Raw genomic sequence first — 22,837 nt, forward strand, 5'->3', positions numbered from 1 at the left:
CTTAATCTTGCATAGTACATGTCGATCGACTCTTCCCCCCGTTGTTTGGCTTGGCGCAACTTAAAATGTTCAAAATCAGGATTTACTTGCGGATCAAAGTACCGGTTTAAGTCCTGCACCGCTTTGTCATAATCTCCCTTGTCTCCGGTGTCAGGCAGATCCTGGAACAGCTCATATAGTTCATCGCCCCCCATTAGTAGCATCAACGACCTCTTCACTGTGTCATCTGTCTCTCGGGTAGCAACAAAGTAGTTTTCCAACTGTCCCAGCCATTTCTTCCATCGCGGTGCCGCTGTCGCGGGGTCTGCCAGCTGACTAAATTCCAGGAGAGCTTTTCCGGCCGCACGGCTTGGCCGCCCTTCAGCCACCCCCGCCGCAGCCGGTCTTTACGGTGAATCAGGCATGGCTGCCTCGGTTCACACCCCATGCTTTCTCTCTCAGTGGGATGCCCACGTCGCCCACCGTGCTTCAGCTACTCGCCTGCTTACACGGCCAGCCCACATGTCAGCCACGTGGTTGCTCACGGAGTCTGATCCCGCCTCGTCGCCAATGTAACACCTCAAGTCCCGGGCAAGGGTGCACAGGCCTAATAGCAGAGCACACACAAGGCACATCCACACAGATACTCGGTCCGTGCCGTCAGCCATGTGCGCTGACGTCACCTTTTATTAAGTACTCCCTGGTCCATGCCCGGCCCTGGGAGATGCATGCAAACATTGTATTGTAGCGGCCGGGTGGCTCACCACAGAAGGCACAGGACTCCGAATCAATGTTTTGAGAGTGAGAAATAGCGGGCAAATGTGGGGTAAGGTTTTCATCCATTAATTCTCACGTTACGTAGTGGAATCTATTTCAGGTTATCACTCAGTGATCATTAATATTTGATTTCAGTGCACAGGTAGACAAGACACCATAGCAACAGGTCCCGGTTAAGTTTCTTTAACAGAACCAATGTGTGGCAAACATTAAGAGTTTACGAGGAGGTAAAGAAACTTTGTTTCCCCACCACATTTTTCATTAGAACTCAACGTATTGAATGTTACATAAATTGTGTTTGTTTTCTTTAAAAACAACTTGCATGATAAGTTTTAGGATCATTCATTTGATAATTTTTTGTTCAAAATTGATAATTGAAGTAAACTTCGGACTACGAGCCCTAATATTGGAGCTCTCTGTGTCCAGGCAGCTATGGCTACCTGGTTTCTTCAGATTATATTAACAGATACAGGCGGACTCTGTCACGGGGCATGCATGCAAATTAAGTGTTATAATTGGCTTAAATTTGTTGAATTTCCTTAATTTAAGTGCATGATTGCATAGTTTTTTCATATCAGCCTTAGGAAGTTGCCACTTTGTTGCCCAAGTTTTCCAGTGACCGTTTATAGTTGCTGGCCATCAGACAGCCTTGTGCCCTCCTGGGGGAAGGTGTGAACGGCTCTCAGCAATGAACACAAATAGCCTGCTGTTGAGATAAGCATTATTTTTTCTTTCAGGAAGACCACATGTGATGTGGGCCCAAAAGACGAGCTTCAAAGGGAAAGCAGCCTTTAAAGGGCACACATTGGACACATTTGATCAAGGCTGCTCTTTCGTTCTGGTAGACAGGTTGGCATCGGGGACAAAAAGGAGGGAACAGCTGCCAAACCAGTTCTGCCATGGACATTTAGCCCTTAGGTAGCCACACCTCTATGATGTGCTACCGAACTCCTCACACCGATAGAGAGGTTCTGTCATCTTGGGAGTGGGTGGAATATTGAAATTTGGAACAGTTAGAAGCCACACTTGACAGGAAGTTGTCATACTTTACGAGGGTACCTGGTAGTCCATTGGCTAGAAGCCACTGCTTTCTCTGAGGGCAAGTTCTGGGCATAAAAATGGCACCTCGGCACCCAGATTTCAGATCACCTCTACACTGGGGAGAAAACCAAAGAAAGACTGACCTGCTGTTCCCTGGACCGGCAAAGAGATGCGGCACCAAAGCCAAGTTATTTCCTACCGTCCCTTCAAATGGCCATGTAAAGGTCCAAAATGCATTGGGGAATGGGCACAGAGCACTTTAAGGATGGAACTACTGCATGTTTATTAAATTATTGGAAAAATAACAATGAAGGAATTAAGTCAAAAGTGAAGCGATATGTGTGAGTACATACAAATTAACTTTGCGGTATTAATCACATACACGTAAAGAGGAAAGGAGAAAGCCAGTAAAGGGACTATAACAGTGGTGCGAGTGGGGAATAAGGCTCAGCTACAGGACCATTAACTACTCAACATTGTACCCAAGTTAAGAGCTTGACATCCCAAACAACACACTGATATAAGAGTAAAGGAAGGAAACTAGTATTAAACAAGGGAGTGCGCTGATACAGGGGTTTAAAATTTATGAGAGGCGACAGGGGAATTCCCCCCGAGAAACTAAGAATTTATATCTTTGTAGCATGAGGGGTATCTTGGAATTGCGAAATCAAAAAATCTGTTAAATAAGTATATTGGTGGGCAGGAGTTGATGTCAACATTGAGAGAGAAGTTAGGGGTTGTGTGCATTTTCTAATAAATCCTTGAAAATGTAGGAGTGCCCAAGTGCTTCATGGAAGAATTCTACCTTTCTAACATGTGTCCCCTTGGGGATGAGCGCAAGTACACTGTGGTTCAAATAGATATTTTTCGTAACGGCCCTGGGTCAAGATTGTGGACAAGGGAGTCAATAATAGTACAGCATTCCTTCAACTAGGCTAGGTCGCTACAAACTCTGAGAGTAAAACACCAAAGAGGATTTGTAAAAAATGAATGCCAGCCAGCCTCAGCCATGTGGCCATTCGCTTGAACTTGCAGAGACTGTGCTGAGCTAGTTGTTCAAACTGGATTCACTTTGGAGAGCAGTCAATGCTTTAAGGCTTGAAGATGTTACTGTTTGGGTGAGTAAAACAGACAACTCTTAATAATTCTCACAGTGTGACAGGAAGAGGATAAGGGGCATTGAATGTTAGTGCCATGGAGAGGGACAAGAACTTGAGGCCCTTACTCTCTGAACAGCCATGGAGTGGTTTCTAAAGGGGGGTGGGGAGACTTGAAGGGGCGGCTTTGTGCCAGATTTTGCCCGAGATCCACTTCAACCCTCCCCAGAAAACACATGAAAAGATTTCTGAGGCTTCTGCTCAAGCCCTGGGGAGGTTGCAAAAACTCTGTGTAGGGGCTTCCAACTCACCATGCCATGTCTTCAATCTTGTGATATTGGCTCTTTATCGGGTGACCCTTTGGCGAGAGCCGATATAGTGTCACACATAATAGCACAGTGTAAGTAGGCTGGTCTGGTATAACAGCAGCTATGCCCTGTCAATAGAAGAGTGAAAACAATATTAAAATGAAACCTCCTACTGTACTCAGACAGGCGGTGGCAATGTGCCAACAGCATGCATCACAACTTGCAGTAGTATGCTGGCAAACAACTTTAGGCTATAAAAGAGGAAACTTACATATAGAAGATCTAAGCAGGAATGTTCAGCCACTGCTTCCAGGTGCCATATGAAAAGAGAATTATCAGGTGTATATGACCTTGAAGTGTGAAATTATATCAAAAGTCACATGTCGATTGAAGTTCTGAGGAGGGGGGCTGTGTAAGCAAATTTGGTTAGTAACATTCAAATCGCGAACTTTTGAAGTAAAAAGACACAGTCCAGTCTTGTAATATATAGCAATTGTTATGCCAAGGCTATAAGGAATATTGATCAGCTCACACCAGATTACTCACGCCTAGAAACAGCACTGCTATGTTACCTTAGGCCGAAAGGTTTAAGAACTCTTACACTCATCCAAATGGCAGGGTTTTGAATTTACCAACTAACTCATGGCTTAAGCCGAACAGACACACAGAAGGGTAGCTTTTACAATTTCAACATCATTATCTTCCAGCTGGCCTGCATAGTTTTCCCAGTAATGGTTCACAGCCATTCCACAATATGATCCAACATATCCATGGCTTTTTTAACAGCAGTTCAGCGCCATTGAATTAAATAGTATTTCTCTCCCATAAACCTGTATCAACAAATGTTACTCCTCCAGTGACTTAAATGGGATCAAGCATCAATCAATCAATTAATCAGGGAATTATAGGTGCGCTACTCACCCGCGAGGGTCTCAAGGTGTTGCGGGTGGGGGTATGCAACTCAGTTCTGCCGAAGAACCAGGTCTTGAGAGTGTTCCTGAAGGTGTTCAGGGAGGGGGCGAGTCTGATGTCTGCAGGTAGCTTGTTCCAGATATTGGCTGAAATGTGAGAGAACGATCTTCCACCTGATCTGGCTCTGTGGATGAGCGGGGTTTCTGCCAGTGTGAGGTTGGCCGATCCCAGGTTTCTTTTGGGTGTGTGGAAGTTTATTCTGTTGTTGAGGTATTTGGGTCTGTTGTTGTGTAGGCATTTGTAGGTGTGAGGATCTTGAAGATGACTCTCTTCTCCACGGGGAGCCAGTGGAGTCACCGAAGGTGATGGCTGATGTGTTCGGGCTGGGGGATGCCGAAAATGAGTCTGGCCGCCGTGTTCTGTATGGTTTGGAGTTTGCAGAGTAGGGACTTGTTGATGCCGGCGTAGAGTGCGTTGCCATAGTCCAGTCTGCTGGTGATGAGTGCATGTGTGACAGTTTTTCTCGACTCGGGGAAGATCCATTTGAAGGTCTTGCAGAGGATGCGGAGGGTGTTGAAGCAGCTGGAGATGACGGCGTTGACCTGACGGTTCATGGTGAGGGATGAATCAAGTACGATGCCAAGGTTTTTGGCGTGGTCTGTGGGGGTTGGTGGGCTTCCGAGGGTAGTGAGCCATCAGGTGTTGTCCCACACTGAAGGGGTGGTTCCAAGGACGAGGACTTCTGTCTTCTCGGCGTTAAGTTTGAGGCAGCTGCTGGTCATCCAGACTGAAAATTCTTGCTTTCCTCTCTGGAAGTTGAGTTTAGCGATGGTGGGGTCTTTGGTGAGGGAGAAGATGAGCTGGGTGTCGTCTGCTTAGGATACGATGTTAAGGCCGTGTTGTTGGACCATGGGTGCGAGGGAGGCCATGTAGATGTTGAAGAGGGTTGGACTATGCAGGTGATTTCCGTGGCGGCGGAGAAAAACGGCGGTAGTCTGATCCTCTGGGTTCTTCCGGTGAGGAACAAGGGGATCCAGTCCAGGACAGTTCCTTGCATGCCCGCGTCGTGTAGTCTGGCGATCAGTGTGCAGTGAGAGATAGTGTCTAATGCTGCAGACAGGTCAAGGAGAATGAGGGCTGCGGAGTGGCCTTGGTCAAGGAGAGTGAGTATGTCGGTCATGGCTGCGAGTAGTGCGGTCTCGGTGCTGTGGTTGGCTCAGAATCCGGATTGGGACAGGTCGAGGGCAGCGTGCTCTTCGATGAATCGCGTCAGTTCCCTGTTGACTGTTTTCTCTGCCACTTTAGCTGCGAAGGGAAGGAGCGAGATGGTCCGGTAGTTTTTTAGGTCGTGGGGTCGGCTGTGGGCAACTTGAGCAGGGGCCTGACTTCGGCACGTTTCCAGTCATCTGGGGAGGTGCCTGTTGAGAAGGTGGTGTTGATGGTGTGTTGCAGTTCAGGTGCGATTGTGTCTGTCGCTCTGTGGTAGATGTGCATGGGGCAGCAGTTGGTGGGGGCCCCCGTGTGGATGCCTTTCATGACCTCGGCTGTGTTCTTGGGCGTGATTGGTGTCCAGTTTGAGATGGTGGGCTGGCTGGCGTCTTGGGCAGGCAGAGGGCTGGCTGTGGTGTCGAGAAAGTTGTCGTAGAGAGTTCTGATCTTGAGGTGGAAGTAGGTTTCCAGCTTGTCGTAGAGGTCTTGCGATGGGGTGATGCCTGTGGCTTCGCTGTGTGGGTTGGTGAATTGCTGAATGGCACTGAAGAGTTCCTTGGCGTTGGTGGAGTTGGCGAGGATTTTTTTTGTGGATGTTCAGGTTGTGGTAGTCCGTCATGGCCTTCTTGTAGTTGGAGTTCTTTACCAGGCGTCTGCAGGTGCGCCTGGCTTCTTGGAGGTCGATGGTGAACCAGGCAGCTTTTCTGGGGCGTTGTCTGCCGGGGGTTGCGTAGCGGGCGAGTTCGTCTGTGCAGTTGGAGATCCACATGTGGAGTCCTCTGGCTGCGGTGTTTGCGTTGGATGTACGGGTGTGGTAGCCTCGGGAGAGGGTGGAGTTCAGTTGTTCGTTGGTGACCTTGCTCCATCAGCATAACCCTCCCAACAAGGGTTGATTGTGATTGGCTTCAGTGGCATAACCCTCCAAACACATACATTTACATCATCCCCCAGAAATGTTTCACCTACCAAATCGACACATCAACCTTTCACATCAGTAGTTCACTTCTATTGACTTCAGTGGCATCATATGGCAGCATTGCACTCCAAAAATTGGTTCCCTTCTATTGACTTTATCATGTGTTTCCCTCATTGCCCATTGTGGTATTCCCTATGCCAGCCTAAGTGTGCACTTAGTACGCTGCATTGTCATTTGCACACGTCTCTATGTAGACACATTTGCTTTGTGCCATGTTGTACTTTCACATGGAACCTGCATATGTTTTTGCGTTCTGTTCTTATACTGGGATTTAGTTTGAACATGCTAGATAATGTCAAACAACCAAGCTCCTTGTTATTCTGTCTGGTCAGACACTGGCACCTAGACATAACACAAGAACGCAGCAGCTGTTTGTGAGCACACATGTTTTGTCATATTACTGTGCACAAGAGCTTGAAAAAACACAGACTGAGCGAGGGTGCTGAGACAAAATTGTTATGTCAGCTGAGCTGTAGAACCTCCATCTGTGTATGCTAAGGTATGGGGACTACCACTAATCCCAGAGATCATTGATATATAATCATTTAGCTTCAGTAGAAGGGAGGGTGTTAGGATATTCTGTCTTAAAATATGACTGGGGTTTTTATGATATATGGTTTATTGTATTTATAGTATGCATTTGTTTTCTAATTGTAGCACGAATAGTGCATTTTAGGACATTATATTATTTTGGATGAGTATGAATGATAGAGCAAAAGGGTGTGTCCTGTTACCGCTATCCCTGAGATGGTCGAGAGTGCTATGTTCTGGGGTGCCAATTCACTTCTTTATCTGGTAAGGTTAGGAAGGCAAGTGAGGCACTATAGCTAGTCGGACTCAGGCTCATAGGTACTGAGGTAGTATGGTTCTGTTCCTGAGCAGAATCCCTTCAACAATATGAAGTAATCTTATCGCCAAACTACTGGTTTACCTTCACTGGCTTTATTAGCTTCAACCTGTTACAGCCTTCAATACCCTCCCAACCAATTGTTCACCTCTATTAACTTCAGTTGCATCATAATGCAGTTTCCCCACTGTGTTCAACCGTAATTGCCTTCAGTGGCATCAACCACACTATTTCCCAAACACTGGCCCTCTCCAGTGACTTCAAAAACATTGCGTCTCACAAACCTTCATCACCCTCTTAAATGATCCTCCTCCACTGACGTCAGTGGTACCACCCTCCCTACAATGAATATTCCACTTTAAATTCAGAGGTATCGGCCTCCAACTGGTCTGTACAGCCTCCCAAGCACTGATCCCTTTCATGACCTCAGTGGGATGAATCTTCAGAATCACTTTTTAAATAATAGTTCAGCTTCATTTTCAAAGCGTTGATGGCCCTTTTTAATTTTCACTTTAATGGGGGGGGGGGGGTTTGTCCATTTTACGTATGCTCTTAATAGTGGGACATTCAATTTATTATAAAATACTGCAAGTGTTCTCACTGAATTGACATTAAAAGGCGTACTTCTGATTCAGGCAGTTGTTAATGGAAACAAAATATCACTTGCAAGTAGAAACAAGAGCAAATCCTCCCCCATCCCTGTGCAAGCATTTGTAATCGGGAATGGTGCTAGGGAGAGTTAATTCGCTGGCATTTCCCTCCCAGGCTCTAGCCACATGTTTAAAGTCGCTGGGCCACCTCATTTTGCTGAGATGTCACTGACCAGGGATGTGTGAGGCCCCACCTCGTCCCCTAAATGACCTTGTCATTGACAATCCAGCTCACGTTATCAGCCAGTCAGTGCACTTCCCAAGTCCCAGCAAGACTTGTTCAGCAGTGACGTTGCACACCCGCCTTGGTGGTAAGAGATGGCCAATGATTGCTCACTATGTGGGACCATTAATGTGCTTTACAGTTTGAAGCCATAGATGCATGTACTGCCTCAGACAAGGGCTTCCAAACTGTGTCCAGGAACGGAGGATCCAAATTAAATTTCCGGGCTATCCTGCTAAGATAGATTTGTGTATATAAAACCCACAGGAAACTATGTAAATACTCAAACGTTTTCCAGAAAATCTGGCATAGATCTGCCTGTCATTGGAGCCCCTAGCCTAAGTACACGGATACATATTCTCTCTAGAAACATTGATGCATGTTAATGCCTCGTGCATTGATACATGTTGCTGTCAGATCATCTGACTTAGTCAAGTCAACCCTAAAGCATTTATAAGTCCTTATTGTTTATAGATGTGGTGTTAATTGTTTTTCTGTCAAGAATCGAGAGCCAGAGCGCATCTATCCATTGTTACTCAGCAATTCTGATAATGCTCTGTAAGGTTTATATCAATCACTCCTACCTCCTTTCACAACTGCTGCCAGAAATAATTGCAGGAGAAGCATGATGTCCAGCAGTGGACCACCATTCGCTAGGAAATGGCCAGCCGGCCCAGAGCATCTTTTCAATTGCCCAAGATGGGATGACCATCTGGTTCAGGTCTAAGGCCACTATTCTGAATAACAGATCTTAACATGGAGACTAGTTCTGATTGGCTGAAAGTCAGCAATTGGAATTGCTGAAACAATCACAATAGGTCCCTGCATGTCCACTCAGACAGACAACATCACTCCCCATCTTCGCAAGGAACCTCAAAACCTGGCTCTTCGACAGACTCCCTCCTTGATGGACCGGAACCTACACCCCTCCCCCAGCACCTTGAGACCCTCACGGGTGAGTAGTTGTGCTTTTATAAACACCTGATTGATTGATTGATTGCATTTTCACAATTATGATTAGCTGCTACCAGCCACGCTGACTAGTCATAGACTTCCTGTGCCTCCCTAAACCATTTTGTGGTCCATGGAGATGCCGACATCCCAACCGTGAGGGTTTTCTGGCACAAAATTCATAATGTTTTGTAGTCACTTGAAGAACTGATTTTGGAAGTTTTGCAAAAATAGACTCAACTGTTTTTACTTAAAAAGGCCAGATTAAACATTTTTCACACCTGTGCTAACAATTTGCATACCCGTACTATTGACAATCTCAGTTTCAGCATTCAGTGACCAAGACTTGCCCCCCACTGATCGTCTTGCAGCAGTGAGAGCTGGTTTGGGTAACTCCAGTGTGTGAGAAAAAGAATTCTCTTGGGTATAATAAGCCACCTTCTCCTCAGATATACAATATCATAGCATGCATATATCAATCACTCTTATTCCCAATTAGGGTTACACACATCCTGGTATTCAACCAAACTCAAACTAGAATGTGGATCACCAAATAACAACCGCATATGACTAAATGATAAAGAAACTGAATCAGTTAAAAATTAGTATCACAATTTATTGACAATTATGTCATCACATATCTACATCAATGATAATTGACAGATTCATACAGTATCGGTCTCTTACCCGGAAACGAGACGTACGGGAAGACATAGCGGTATTCGAGAGGATCATTTCAAATCAAATTACGAAGGTGGATTTGAATACATACTATCCACAAGAAGACTTCATCAATAAATATAAATACTGTACCATCTCTGCGAATTCCTTTGAATAATCTGGTTGGACCTATACATACAGATGTACATATAATTTATACCACAGTGAGACTACTGAGGACCTAATAGTTTGAACAAATCGATGGACCAAGATATTCCATCAGGAACACATTCATAACAGGAACTAGTTATAAGTCTGCTCCTCTGATTGGATCTAACCCATAGAAGGGGTTATTTTATGCTTTTATGAAAATTTGGAGAGATTTTATTATTCTTGTCCTTATGAAAGTGGAATTTAAATAAGCAACTACCACCGAAACGCGTCGGCGCTTGTGCCATTAAGAATTGGTTAAAATCCAGGAACTGGTTCATATCAAGATCTATTGTGAAAATAATAGACTAATGATCCCCATACATTGATTTATAGTGGAGTTATACCTTTCTTTGATGAATATATTGATTTCACATCAAGTTTTTGCTCTCTAACTTTTTTATTGGATGTTTATATGTTTTTGGTGTATTTTATCCTATGAGTACTGTATGAATCTGTCAATTATCATTGATGTAGATATGTGATTACATAATTGTCAATAAATTGTGATACTAATTTTTAACTGATTCAGTTTCTTTATCATTTAGTCATATGCGGTTGTTATTTGGTGATCCACATTCTAGTTTGAGTTTGGTTGAATACCAGGATGTGTGTAACCCTAATTGGGAATAAGAGTGATTGATATATGCATGATATGATATTGTATATCTGAGGAGAAGGTGGCTTATTATACCCAAGAGAATTCTTTTTCTCACACCCTTGAGGTACCCTATCTCTTGGGCAGTGGGGTCGCTCCCGATTTTTTTGTATTGGGTAACTCCAGGACAGGTTGTGATGCCCTTGCTCCAGTTGGGTGATAAAGGTAAACTATGTTGCATATTCCTCATAGAAGCCAGTTCTCTCCTCTACCTCTGAACTGTAATGAGGGGCAAGATTCTAGTACCTTTTCTTTGGTGTGCTGTGATTATCGTTTGCAGACACTGTTGGAAGGGTGTGTTGTGCTCCCTGTGCCCAGAGCATTTCATATATTGAGGAAGGTCACAGGCTGTTCATTTATAAGTGGACCTTAATTCTTCTTGTGCTGTTAAAACGCACCTTATTCATGCTGTATTTCAAAGTGTCATAAAGTTGTCTTTACGTCCTTTGTCTGTGAGGTGCCAAAAATACGCTGCAAAATCTTCAACATGGCGTCATAATGCAGTTTGAGATATGGGCCGCATTCACATGTACCTGACTGGGCACTCAGGACCAGTAGTGGGGTGGCTCTTGGGTGATTGTATCATCAGTAGTTTGCATGGACACCTAGGTGCCCCATCAGATGCAAAGCTGGCCCGGGCAGAGGCCCCTTAAGTGGCAGTGTACGGATGCTGGGATCACCCTGACCAGACAAAAAGCCCCCGGGCCGACTGCGGCGGAGACCACACTCTCGTCCACAGGAGAGTGTTGCACACAACGCTATTTGGGCCACACTCCCTGAAGGTCAGCACCCCTTGCAGCCCATCAGTATATTCTCCTCATGACCCCGCAGCCCCTTTCACTCACCATCTTGTAGACGCCAGGATTCTGCAGGGTCTCCTCAGGCCATATCCGGGACCACCCCACTAGTCTCCAATTGAGCCAAGCAATACATTATTTCTCAGTTTGCAGCACAGGGCAGCTCACCTCAGCAATATTCTGGCACCCTGTGCCCCTGTCCTCAAGCTGGCGTGTTGCCGGGTGGGCGCAGTCAACCACTCCTTTGTTCTAGAAAGCCTCTCCAGACCACACTTTCACCACCATCGCCATGCCTGCTCACCGCCCTATGTGTTTCCTATTATGTTAGTTCCTGGCTTGGCTTGGGTGAATAGGCCAGTTCACTAGCTTCACTAGCACAGGCACTCAGGGTGAACATCGTTCTGATACCTCCAGCAGCTGCACTAGCGCAGGCTCAGTCGCTAAACCGCCTCAAGGACAGCTTCCTCGATTTACAGCAAGTCTTGGTTTGGTTCATAGTTTGGTATGACAGGATGCGTTGGCAGGATGAACCACCCAGTATCAGAAGCTTGGCAATCAGGCAATAATTTCCCCCCCATGGCCAAGCCACTCTCCAAAAATATCTGATCATTGATCTGAAATTCATCATTCTAAATATCGTCCACCACTGTTCCACTCTGGAGGACACATCCTCCGTGGCATCAGTGGTAATCCCACTTGATCCATCTTCATTCTTTTTTTTAATATGTTTATTGGATTTTATGCATAACATGAGGCAGCTGCTACACTCATCGATGCAGGCAGAGTTGCCCCAACATGTGGTGCATACAAAGGCCATATATCAGTCAACAGCAACAGCAGCACAGGCATGCATGCTTTGTAAATGTCATTAATAAACACTGTTATATTAAACACATCATCAGAACTAAGGAAACAAGCTCATGAGACTGCAGGAAGAAGTCAGACATCAGACGTCATGCTTTAGGAAAGGGTAGGGAGACAGCCTCAAGAGGCGCCTGACAGATGTGAAGAACAAATAATCATGTGTAGTCATGTCACTGAGAGGATGGTTAGGGAGGGGGAGGGAGGAACCGCGTCCAGGGTAAGTAGAACCATGGGAGCATGGTATATACAGGAGAAACCTACCATGTACGCCGATGAGGTGTACAATATAATGAGATAAAGGTGTGACTTGAACAAGTAGGCCTCCCGTATTGTATAAGAGGCACTTGCCCCAGCCCATGCCAACATGCCCAGTTCAAAATACCATGCAAGTAAGTTTGGATTTTAGGGGGGGGGGGCGTGTATCATTTTTGGTTTCCACATTAAGAAGGAAGGTCTCCCAACAGACACATATTGTCATTCCTTTACATTTTTTCAGACCCTGCTTATGATAGTCCCAAAGAGTTACATTCAGATTCTTCAAAATATGTTCTTTAGGGTTGGCCTGGAATAACTAGGCGTGCAGGTGTATGAAACATCTTTTATTTACTGAAGCAGAAAGGAGGTGCTGGCATGTGCAAACATCTCAGTTTAGTTAAAGGATACTCCGCTTAAGACAGAAGCAGCAAAGGTTCCGTATTACCTCATGGTAATGGAAGCACACAGATGGAATGGCGGTTTTTGTGTAGCGTCGTCAACTCTGACAATTGTTTCAGCAGAGAACTGTACATTGAGCAGATTTTGCCAAGCCAGCTTTAAGGATTCCACTGTTGGGACAGAGTAATGGTTATGAATGAGCTGAAACCAGCTCTTTAAGGTCCCCAGTGGTTTTCAGGCATGGGAGCTTTGAGTCAAGTGTAGGCAAGCTCTAATGCATGATGTTCATTTGGCACACGTCAAAAAATGGACATTAAAATAGTGGAACAACTATGAACAAAACATATAGGACTTCATTATGAAATTAATTAACTAAGTAATTGAATTATGATTTTTTGTAAACGATGAGACATTAACAATGTAATTTCAGATGACAATCTATTCAAAATAACTTTTAAATCCTTCTGTCTTGCTGAGCAATCAAAATATGTTCACAGAGCACAAGTCGCTGGTACACGCTGGTAGATGGCATCCACCCACTATTTTCACAGGGTGGACGCCCATGACCCAGAGGGAGGAGGGGTGGTTCCTGCTGCACCTTAAAGGCATATGAACGTTTGACCGTCAGTCTCGGGCCGGCCAAATCATCATGCACACTTTGCATGTTCCCCACCGACTGTATTGTACAGTCTGGATGGAGAACATGCTTGGGCTCCCAGGCCCTCTCTGAACGCCGAACCATGCAGCTCAGACCTATCACGAAGCTGCTACCAGCAGTGTCGTGATTGGCTATGGGAGTCAGGAAGCCTGGGCGTCCACCAACCCACTAGATATGCTGAATTCGTACCAGTGTAGGTTTCACACACAGGGGCACATTCAACAGTGCCTGCACGTTGTCTGCTTTTGTTTCAATCAGCAACGTGCAGGTGGTAAGGGGTCTTTCTTATTTTAAATTACAGCTGGCCCAAAACAAAGAGCGAAGTTAAGGAGCCACCAGGCTTGCTTTTGTTCGGGTATTCTGGCAGGGAGCTATCTGTAACCTCACACCTAATTGCAATGGAGGGGAATCAAAGGCACACAGCTTATCACGTCGCAGGTACTGAATAGAGGCATGCTTTTGACTTTGTTCAGTCCCAATATAAGAGATATGGGTGCACTGTAAGAATGTTAGATGTGCTGGTGTGTCCCAGTATTTACACAAATAATTTAAATACCAGTATTTTGCTTTCTTTCTTTTATAGGGCTACTCATCGCAAAGATCTCTGCAGCAGGTCTCTTAACCCATAAGATATTTTGAATGCAGACTTTACAACCAAATAAGCCGAGGCAGATTTACTGCTACATTTCTCCTAGCTGCCAATTTCTTTGGGGCAGTTTAAAAAAATTAGTACGTTGAGGCGCAGAGTTTGTGTCTGGGTTGCTTCACTTTTTTGGCACATCCCTGATGCAAAATCTCACTTGTTAAATCTCTTAATGCACTCAAATATACTAACGATAGAACTGCTAAACATATATTGAGGTGTTCAGATCTGAAGTCACTTTCTATGAGGTGTTGCCACTTCCTGCGATGTCACGCGCAATGTCATTTGCATACTGCCTAACTTGGTTAGTCACCTCACTTTTGTTTAGGACTTCTGCCCTGCGTATATACACAAACTATTTTGTGCATTGCGCAAAGACCAAAGAGAGAAACAGTGGTGCAGCAAGGGTACTATGGGCCCTAATGCAAGCAAGGAAAACTAATATAGTTTGAGAAGCCAGCCTTTGTAGATGAGCAGCACTACCACGTTGCCTGACTGATCAAAAAAGTACATAGGCTCTCACAAATGCTGTTGGTCGAGCAACTTTAAAAGTAACAACATCTTAGTGAGTACTACAGGCAAACGGTAGTGTAGTTTTCCTTACTTACCGGGGCATGTCAGAAGTAATGATAACTGGAAGGGAACGGTGGCAGGGGGTGGATGGGTGGTTAGGAAATAAAAAAGGAAACTTACCTGCAGGTTGCCATCGCTAGCCGACGCCTCTCCTCCATCCCAGGAACCAGGAACAGGAAGCACCCATGCTTCCAGACTCCCATATCCAATCACAACGCTGCTGGTAGCAGCATCGTGATTGATCTGAGCTCTGTGGTTTGGCGCTTAGAGAGGGGCTGGGAGCCCGGGCATGTGCTCCTATCAGGCTGTACAATAAAGCAGGTGAAGAACATGCAAAGTGTGCATGACGGTTTGGCCGGCCCGAGACTGCCAGCCAAACCGTCATGTGCACGTAAGGTGCAGCAGGAACCACTCCTCCTCCCTCTGGGTCACGGGTGCCCAGCCCCACCCTAACCTGGCTGCAACTGCAATATTAAAAATAAAATGATAATAACGTTCCTTTATTATCCTTTGCACTGCTTTAAAGCCTTGGGGTTAGGCTCCCCTGCCTTAGCGGAGGCGCCGCCACTGTAAGAGGCCTCTCTTGCATAGCCCTACCACCACATAGGCTTACACACCCACATAGTCAAGAGTCATTCAGAGTGTTGTGTCCTCATTAGGGTTAACATATGATCGACTTACCCTTAACAACATCACAACACACAGTTACATATAGAATTGGGTATGCCAGAACATTCATAGAGAGGGCAGAGACATGGGTATGGTATGTCTCTAGGTGCCAAAGGTCAAAGCAAGCCACTGAATTTATTTGTTCTTTACAAAACATTTCACAACAAAAGTCATGTTAAAATGTGAGGACTCAATAAAATTAAACTACGGGCATGTTTACGATGTCGGTCTGAGTTGCCTCCAACCAACACCGTTTCAGTGGAGGAACCACCTGAACATAGGTCGGCAGTTCTGCACACCAAATTACGATCCGACCGCACTATAAACTCCCATTTCTGAATGGGAGCTTGTGCTAATGGCGGAAACCATGGTGCCTGTCACACGATGCAGGTATTTTCAGGGGGGGGGGCACCACAGGTGCCCACCAGCCCAGATGCGGATGCCCATGGGGGAAGGGGACCATGCTAAGAGCCCCTATGTCGCTTTCCGACCGCCTTTCCATGTCGTAAAGGCTGACATGGAAAGGCTGTCGGAAGCAGACATCATAATCCTGACGGCAGAAACTACACCCTTAAGGATTATGAAGAGAAGGCATTGGTCGGTCCCTTCGACTGCTGCCTCCGACCGCGCGCACCCTAATGCGTCGGTCGGACCACAGCAGTAGATGTGGTTAGGACCGCAACTGACAAGCCGTCGGTTTGGGTCCGAACCACATTGTAATGAGGCCCTAAGATTCTGTTTTCAAGATTTTAATATTTTCAATTCCATTGAGTAACATTTATTGAAAGTAATAGCTTCTGACTCTTAACTTAGAAAAATTCAAGAATACGTCTTTGCCCTGATGGTGCGGCCATGGGTAAAGATATCAGTTTGTCAGTCACTGCATATATGATTGTTGTTGTTGTTGTTATAAGTGAAGCATTATTATTGCCTATTAAACCAAATAGGAGGCATTTTTGTGTAACGCACACCCTGGACTGAACTACTTCATTGTGCTCTAAAATCAGTCACTCAAGGAAGTTAAGGGATTTGCCTAGAATCACAGAATTTGGCCAAGTGAGAAAGGTGAGATTTTAGCCCAGCTTTCCTTGTTACACATTGTGAAGTTCAGCCTCTGGATGAATGTCACTTTCAATCTCCAATTTAAGAAGGAAGGCCAATGGTGTGCGCTTGGTCTTCCACTGATCTAAATTGGTCTACTAGATGCACTAAATACACATATCATGTTAAATCAATTCGACAAAAGAAGTATTCCTAAAAAGAAGTGTAATGTTCAACGAACAGGAAGGCAGGACACTGCAGGCCCTATTTGCAAAAGCAAAAGTAAATGTAGCTGTAAGCATTTGGCCAAATTTATCATTTTACACTTGTAAGGAATTTTCTGAGGGATTCTTTGCAGGTGTTAATGAGTGGGAATTTCTCTGCCACAAGTGCAGTCGTTAAACCCACTCAAGGGGTGGGAAGTGGATTTTCCAATACTTGGTTTGTCCTGGAAGTTTGGGAGCACCCATCGTGTATGTTTACTGGCATTCCAAAAATCATAACCCTCCTCTTCCCACCATGAGAAGGATCATAAATTTAGTCCAGCAAACTGCTGGAGTAACTCCGCTTCCAGAATCAAAGGGGAAAAGGATCAGCCACCCGTTTCATGTTTGTAGGAGTATGGACCTTCTCCACTGAGCAACATTTTTTGTTTTCCATGCGGAGATAAAATAAAAGTGTCCATTTGCACAGGGGCTCCATTTTCTCTGAGCACACTTCTCTAGCAAATTCCGCACAGCAGGAACAGGTACCCACAAGAAGAATCACTTGATAGTCCAATTAGAGTAGCTTTCCAGGTGTTTCACAGGGAATAATGGGGAATAGAAAAAACTAGTGAATCAGATATATAACAACAGCTGCAGATTAACTTTTTCATGAGTGTTGCTAATTATTTTTATGATAATATCGCTGACTTCCCTGACTTAAAGCAAGTGTGCCATAAACACCTCAATGTGGCAACCAGACATTAGCAAAACAAACCTTGGAGAGCCCACAAAGGGTGCTCACCTGCTAAAGGTCTTCTTGAGACACATACAAAGTGCAACTGGCTACAAAGAGAAGCTGTATTCCAGTTAAAAAAATATTATATAATCTCATCAGCTGTCATGTGTTCATCAGTTTGTGTTTCAAAAACTGGATAAAAGCGATAATATATCAGAGCATTGGGTGCATAGCCTGGCTCCATTTTGGGATACGTAACAACAATGGTCCAATCAGAGAGACCATCAAACAAAGGGAAAAGGCTAAACTAGTTACCTTACCTAACTTTTCATTTATCAAAATCTCCTCTGCTCTGAGGGAGTAAAATATCGCTTCTGTCAAAACGGGAGAGCATATGTAACAATATCAACTCTTATCACCCACAAAACAGTAGATGCATGATTATATATGTGTATATGAAAGTCAACAGTATCAATACATTATTTTCACTTGTTCGCTCCAGATACAAAATGAGAGAAAAAAAAGGTGCTCAAAAAAAGAGTGCCCATGATTGGAATTGCAATAGAGAAAATAGACATCTTACATATATCGCACTCATTACAGAGAAGCCTGTCCGTTACAATTATTTTGCAGCATAAATGTTATCTCATTAGTACAGGTAATTGATTAAATCATAATTGCCCCTTCAAGGACCAAATATCCAATTTAGGCTATCTAAAGTGTTGACGTTTCAGCACGGCAAAATTAGAAGGGCCAATCTAATCCTCAACAGTGGGTCTTCATCAGGACTGGGTGACTGAAGGGGAGCAACCTATTGAAGAAAGGACAATATGACAAACTACATTAAAATCAATTTATAAGCGTGCGTGATTGTAGCGATTCCCTATGGTAAATACATTGTCACCTAGAATTATCAATCATTCGGTGAGTGATCTGATGAATTAATCATATAGGTGACAAAGTCGAGCTGGCTCCTCATCTGCAGGTGAAATATTAAGAGCTCCAGGCATGCAGAAAAATTGCCCACTAATTAATTGTGGTGTCCCAACCTTAAGTACACAAATCTGCCAATTTTACTAAAGGGAAACTTAGCTCACTTTATATCAATTGGCCATGGGGAAAGACTCAAGTGAAAGTTCCTGCTTGAGTTCCTATTGTGAAAAGAGCAAAAATGCCCAATTACTGTCCTATTTTACTAACCCAAAACCACACATTAATGAATGTCCAAAACAAAAACGGGAAAGAGATATCACCCGATTCTCACAGGAAATCTGCGTAGAGATGCTTTTTAAATTGCACACATACCTTTGAGCATTTTGGAGCAGGTTCCCATGGGTCAAAAGCCGAGCCAGAGAAGTGGCTGGAGCCAAGTATTCCAGAAAGTGTAATTCGGGTTGCTACAAGGTTAGTCCTCAGATCCCTAGGCCATATGGCGGTATCCCTCAATCCTTTTGGGCATATTTGGAATCTTGAGTAATTGTGGGGCTTGGCTGGCAATGCTTCATTTTTTACACCACTAATGATTTCAAATGGTGTTGGTATGCGAGAAAACAGAGGCAAAAAATAAATATAAATCAATTTTTAAAAGTAAATGTGTGTGTGTGATGCAGATAAGTTATTTTCTATGAATCAAGTGAGGGCGCGTTGTTCTTAATTAAACACAACTGGAGTGTTAGTTAAATTGCAACAATTAATATCCCACTCCAAAATGTGAGGTCTCACTTATATTACGGCTGAACCACCTGAATAACATTATGAGCTTGCTTTAAAAAAATTTTACTTTGCACCAATATCGTTTCCAACGATTCACACGCACAACCAAAGACCAGAAAGTGCACAGTAGGTGTGGTAGGCTGACTAGTTGCATGAGGCACTCCTACCCCATGACCTGTAGTCACTTCCTGATAGATTAAAGCTGCTCTATTCTAGTGGCGTTGAAAGCAAATGTATCCAAAATCTGAAATACCTGAAACATATTTATTTATTGGTTGGACTTTTGCAACATGCTACATCTTGGAACGCATAATATTGTTTATCAGTTCGTGCCCAACTGAGGGCCAAATCCACTTCAGATTTTCATAATGACGAAGCCAAAGTGCTCAGTATGGATTGGTTATATTTAAATATATTTTATATGGATAGCCTGAAAATCTGGCATGGATCAGACCGATATGGACCTTGGTTGGACACCACTAGTGGAAATGATCATCATTTAAAATAAAAGCCTGTCTAGTGTTCATCTGCTGGCCTTTCCCAGCATCACCAAACATCGAATGCCTTAATGAGTACAATATATCAAAATTGAGCAGAATGTAAGGGCAAGAAGGTGTGCTTATGACGGCCAAACCCAGCAGAGCTATCGGTTAGCCCTTCCCCTGCAACTATCAACAAATTAGATGGCGTCTCAAGACAGTCCTATGGAAAACGTCGCTGAATTAAGAGCACTGAGGCTGGAGTTCTCTTTCATAGTGTAATCTCTTCAGGTCGGTCCTTAACCTCTGCAGGAGTGAAGTATGATTAGCAATTACAATCAAGACATTGCAAGAGCAGCTATGCCGATGGTGGCAAGGAATACCCCAAAACAGAACCCAACCAATATCATTGGACTCAATAGATCTTTCAGAGTGTTTATGCAGATCAGCGCCGACATCTGGGAATAACGAGTGCCAACATTTTTGGTTCTGTTTTGCATGCATTACTTGCCCCAGTTCAGGTTCTGGAACTCACTGTTGGCAACAGCAAAATGCTGGAGGAAATGCCAAGTGAGCACAATTTTTACTCAGCTGTAAACAAAAGGTATTTGTGCCTGTTCATAACATTTCTGTACTAGCACCTTTGTCTGGATGATCTCAAGAGTCCAAAAACATTAACCACCGCCTGAACTTCCACCAACCGTCGAGAAGACTACGCTCTGCCTCCCTTTCACTTGCCCATACTCCCTGTATCTAACGAAGCATAAGTGGATGATACTCCTTCTCCCACATCCCAGCAAAGTCCTGAAACAGCCACCCCGAGCACCTCCACCTCACTTCTGGAATTCCAAACGGCCCTCAAGACCTGGCTGATCGGATAAGCCTCCGGGACATGCAAGCGCCTGGATACCCTATCAGGTGATTAGGTGCGCTTTATACTTCCTGATTGATTGAAATAAGTGAACGAGAAGCAGCAAGTAAAGTGCCCTGCATGAACGGTCTTGTTTGAGGAGTTCAGTGTACCACAAGCGGTGGATATTATGTATGGCAAATCAACAATCATCGTGAGAGCAAAAGCATATTTGGCAAATGTATTTATTTATAAATATTTCTGATACAAAAATACATTTTGACATGGCATATGTTTAAGAAGGGTGGCGTTATATTAGTTGTTTTCCTTTCCTAAGGCACATGACATGGAAATACTGAGGTACAAAATGCACATTACTGCATATGACATTCACCACACCCCATGCTTAGTGAAATGCATGTAAAAACACTTTGCTCAGAATGGTTCAGCTTTTAGCCTGCTTCTTCTTTAGCACCAGCTCAACCAACATCTTGTATCGAACCATGCACTCCTCCTTGCATTTTCCTGGGACACACTTTGCGATCTTGTCCCAGCGCTCCGGAGTTCCCTTTGGATACTGCTGTAGCGCTAACTCCAGCAGCTTTTGCTGGTTCTGAGTCCACAACTCTTCCAAAATGGGCCCTCTGTCCCTTTTTTTGTTTTCATCCTCGCTGTCGTCATCGGCTTGGCTTGAGCTATCGAAATCCTTTTGTCGTTTCCCTCTGCTCTTTTCTGTCACATCGTCTTTCACCGTGAGAGCTGCTTCTGGGCTTTTAATGGGCTTCCGTTTTCGATGTCGGGGTTCAGTGGCTGAGAAATCGCTGCGCTGGTTTATACCGTCCGCCTCTTCCACGTCTTCCTCCTCCTCCCGCTGTGTAATGATGTCGTCGGGCATGTTCACGCTTGATTTTGTACCTTTTAAACTCTGAGCTGTGGATTTTAATTCTGAGAGTCTAACAGTACCCGAGGGAACAACAACATTATCCTTGATCTGCTTGGCTTTCGAAGTCACATCTGCCACTGAGCGACCCAGTTCGTGGGCAATCTTTTCCCAGCGACCTGGGGTGCCCCCGGGAAACTTCATCATACTTTTAGCAAGCTGGCAAATGTCCTCTTCTGCCCAGTCAGATGCCTTCTTTTTCTGCACTTTGTTTTCCAACCAGTCGTCAATCTGGTCTTCGATTTCCTCGATGCTGCCACCCTGGTCGTAGGAAGGCACATAAGCAGTAGAGTCTGCGACAGTGTAAACTGGAAATTCAGACTTGGGTTTCTTGATTTTCGGCTTTTTCTCCTTCTGAAGGGCTTCTAGCTCAGCCAGAGCCAGGGCTTCTTCCTTCTCCCTTTCCCTCTTTTCATTATAGTCCACGTAGAGCTGTCTGGCCTCCTGGAAGGCCTGCGGCAATGACTTTACAGCCAGGTAAATCCAGATGCTCACCTTGCACGGGAGAAGATCGTGCCACTGCGGTTTCTCCAGCAGCCTTTCGTTTTTCTCCGGTTGGCCGGCTCGAGCATCGTCAACAATCTTGCCCCCGGCTTTTTTCCTCTTCTCCTTCTTCTTGCGACTCAGCAGCTCATCCAGCTGTTTCTCGAGGTAGATGGACCAGACGACGGCGTAGTGCCCCACTGTGAGGATGATGCAGAGCAGAAGTGCCAGCTCAGCATTGCTCATTCGCCGGACGCGCCTGTAGTAGAAGACCGGCTGCCGCCAGTCAGGTAGCCCGTTGACGAGGATGTCATCGTACCGCAGCCGCCGCTCGTCGTCCTTCAGTACCTCGTATATTGCCACTAGCTGCCTGAACTGGGTCTCCGCGTCTTCTTCCTTGTTCTTGTCCGGGTGCAACAGCAGCGAGAGCCGGCGATAGGCCTTTCTGATGTCCGCCGAGGAGGCATCCTGCTCCACTCCCAGAAATTCGTAGAAGTTGCGCTGTATCTCTTCCACCAGGTCAAAAAGCTCCAGGTCGCCACTGTCCCAGGCCAGTGATGTGGCCAGAAGACTGCACAGAAGTACGGCAGGCAGGAGAGGAGTCCTCATGCCTGTGCCCTGGCGCCCAGCTGTTCAGAATTTCCTTGGACAGTTACAGCTCCTTCTGTAGCCGGCTTTTGTACCGTGTTTACGGTAATTACGACGTACACTGCAGGACTGGGAAACCAAGTGGTCATTTCCAATCAGGAAGGCGGATACATATGCTATAAAGCTGTGGAAAAGTACAGTAAATTTCAATTGGTTAGTAGAAGGCTTGCTAGGTGGTTGGTTGAGGAGCACTTCTTAATTTTTCATTGGATGCCCTTGGCTTCAGAGTCTGCACCGTATTTTAGGATTGGTTTATGCTGCTCTTGCCAGTTCTTTTATTCGCTTTCGGGGTTTAGTGAATCCATACCTGGCTAGCGTGGGTAGGCGTGCTGTAGCTACAGTGTGTTCATATGCTGAATTTTTGTAGCGCTTAAAATTGCTTCCT

The 22,837-nt window shown here is 44.9% G+C and overlaps 2 protein-coding genes across 2 annotated transcripts in view; one reads left to right on the plus strand and one right to left on the minus strand.

The window, feature by feature from the left end:
* Positions 1 to 20,608: 20,608 nt before the first annotated feature.
* On the minus strand, positions 20,609 to 22,759 carry DNAJC1 (DnaJ heat shock protein family (Hsp40) member C1). Its single transcript, XM_085616699.1, has one exon. It carries the CDS (start codon positions 22,411 to 22,413, stop codon positions 20,827 to 20,829), a length of 1,587 nt encoding a protein of 528 aa, XP_085472825.1. The 5' UTR covers positions 22,414 to 22,759; the 3' UTR covers positions 20,609 to 20,826.
* LOC146809839 (uncharacterized) overlaps positions 22,515 to 22,837 on the plus strand; it is a 226,834-nt gene continuing 226,511 nt past the window's right edge. Inside the window, exon 1 of the mRNA XM_085616701.1 lies at positions 22,515 to 22,605. The gene's annotated coding sequence lies outside the window, so the exon portion shown is untranslated. The remainder of the gene's footprint in view (positions 22,606 to 22,837) is intronic.

The sequence above is a fragment of the Triturus cristatus genome, chromosome 7, assembly GCF_964204655.1.
Source record: "Triturus cristatus chromosome 7, aTriCri1.1, whole genome shotgun sequence".
Lineage (NCBI taxonomy): Eukaryota > Metazoa > Chordata > Amphibia > Caudata > Salamandridae > Triturus > Triturus cristatus.

Coding starts and splice junctions, on each gene's coding strand:
- DNAJC1 (XM_085616699.1), bottom strand. CDS start 22,413: ATGAGGACTCCTCTCCTGCCTGCCGTACTTCTGTGCAGTCTTCTGGCC.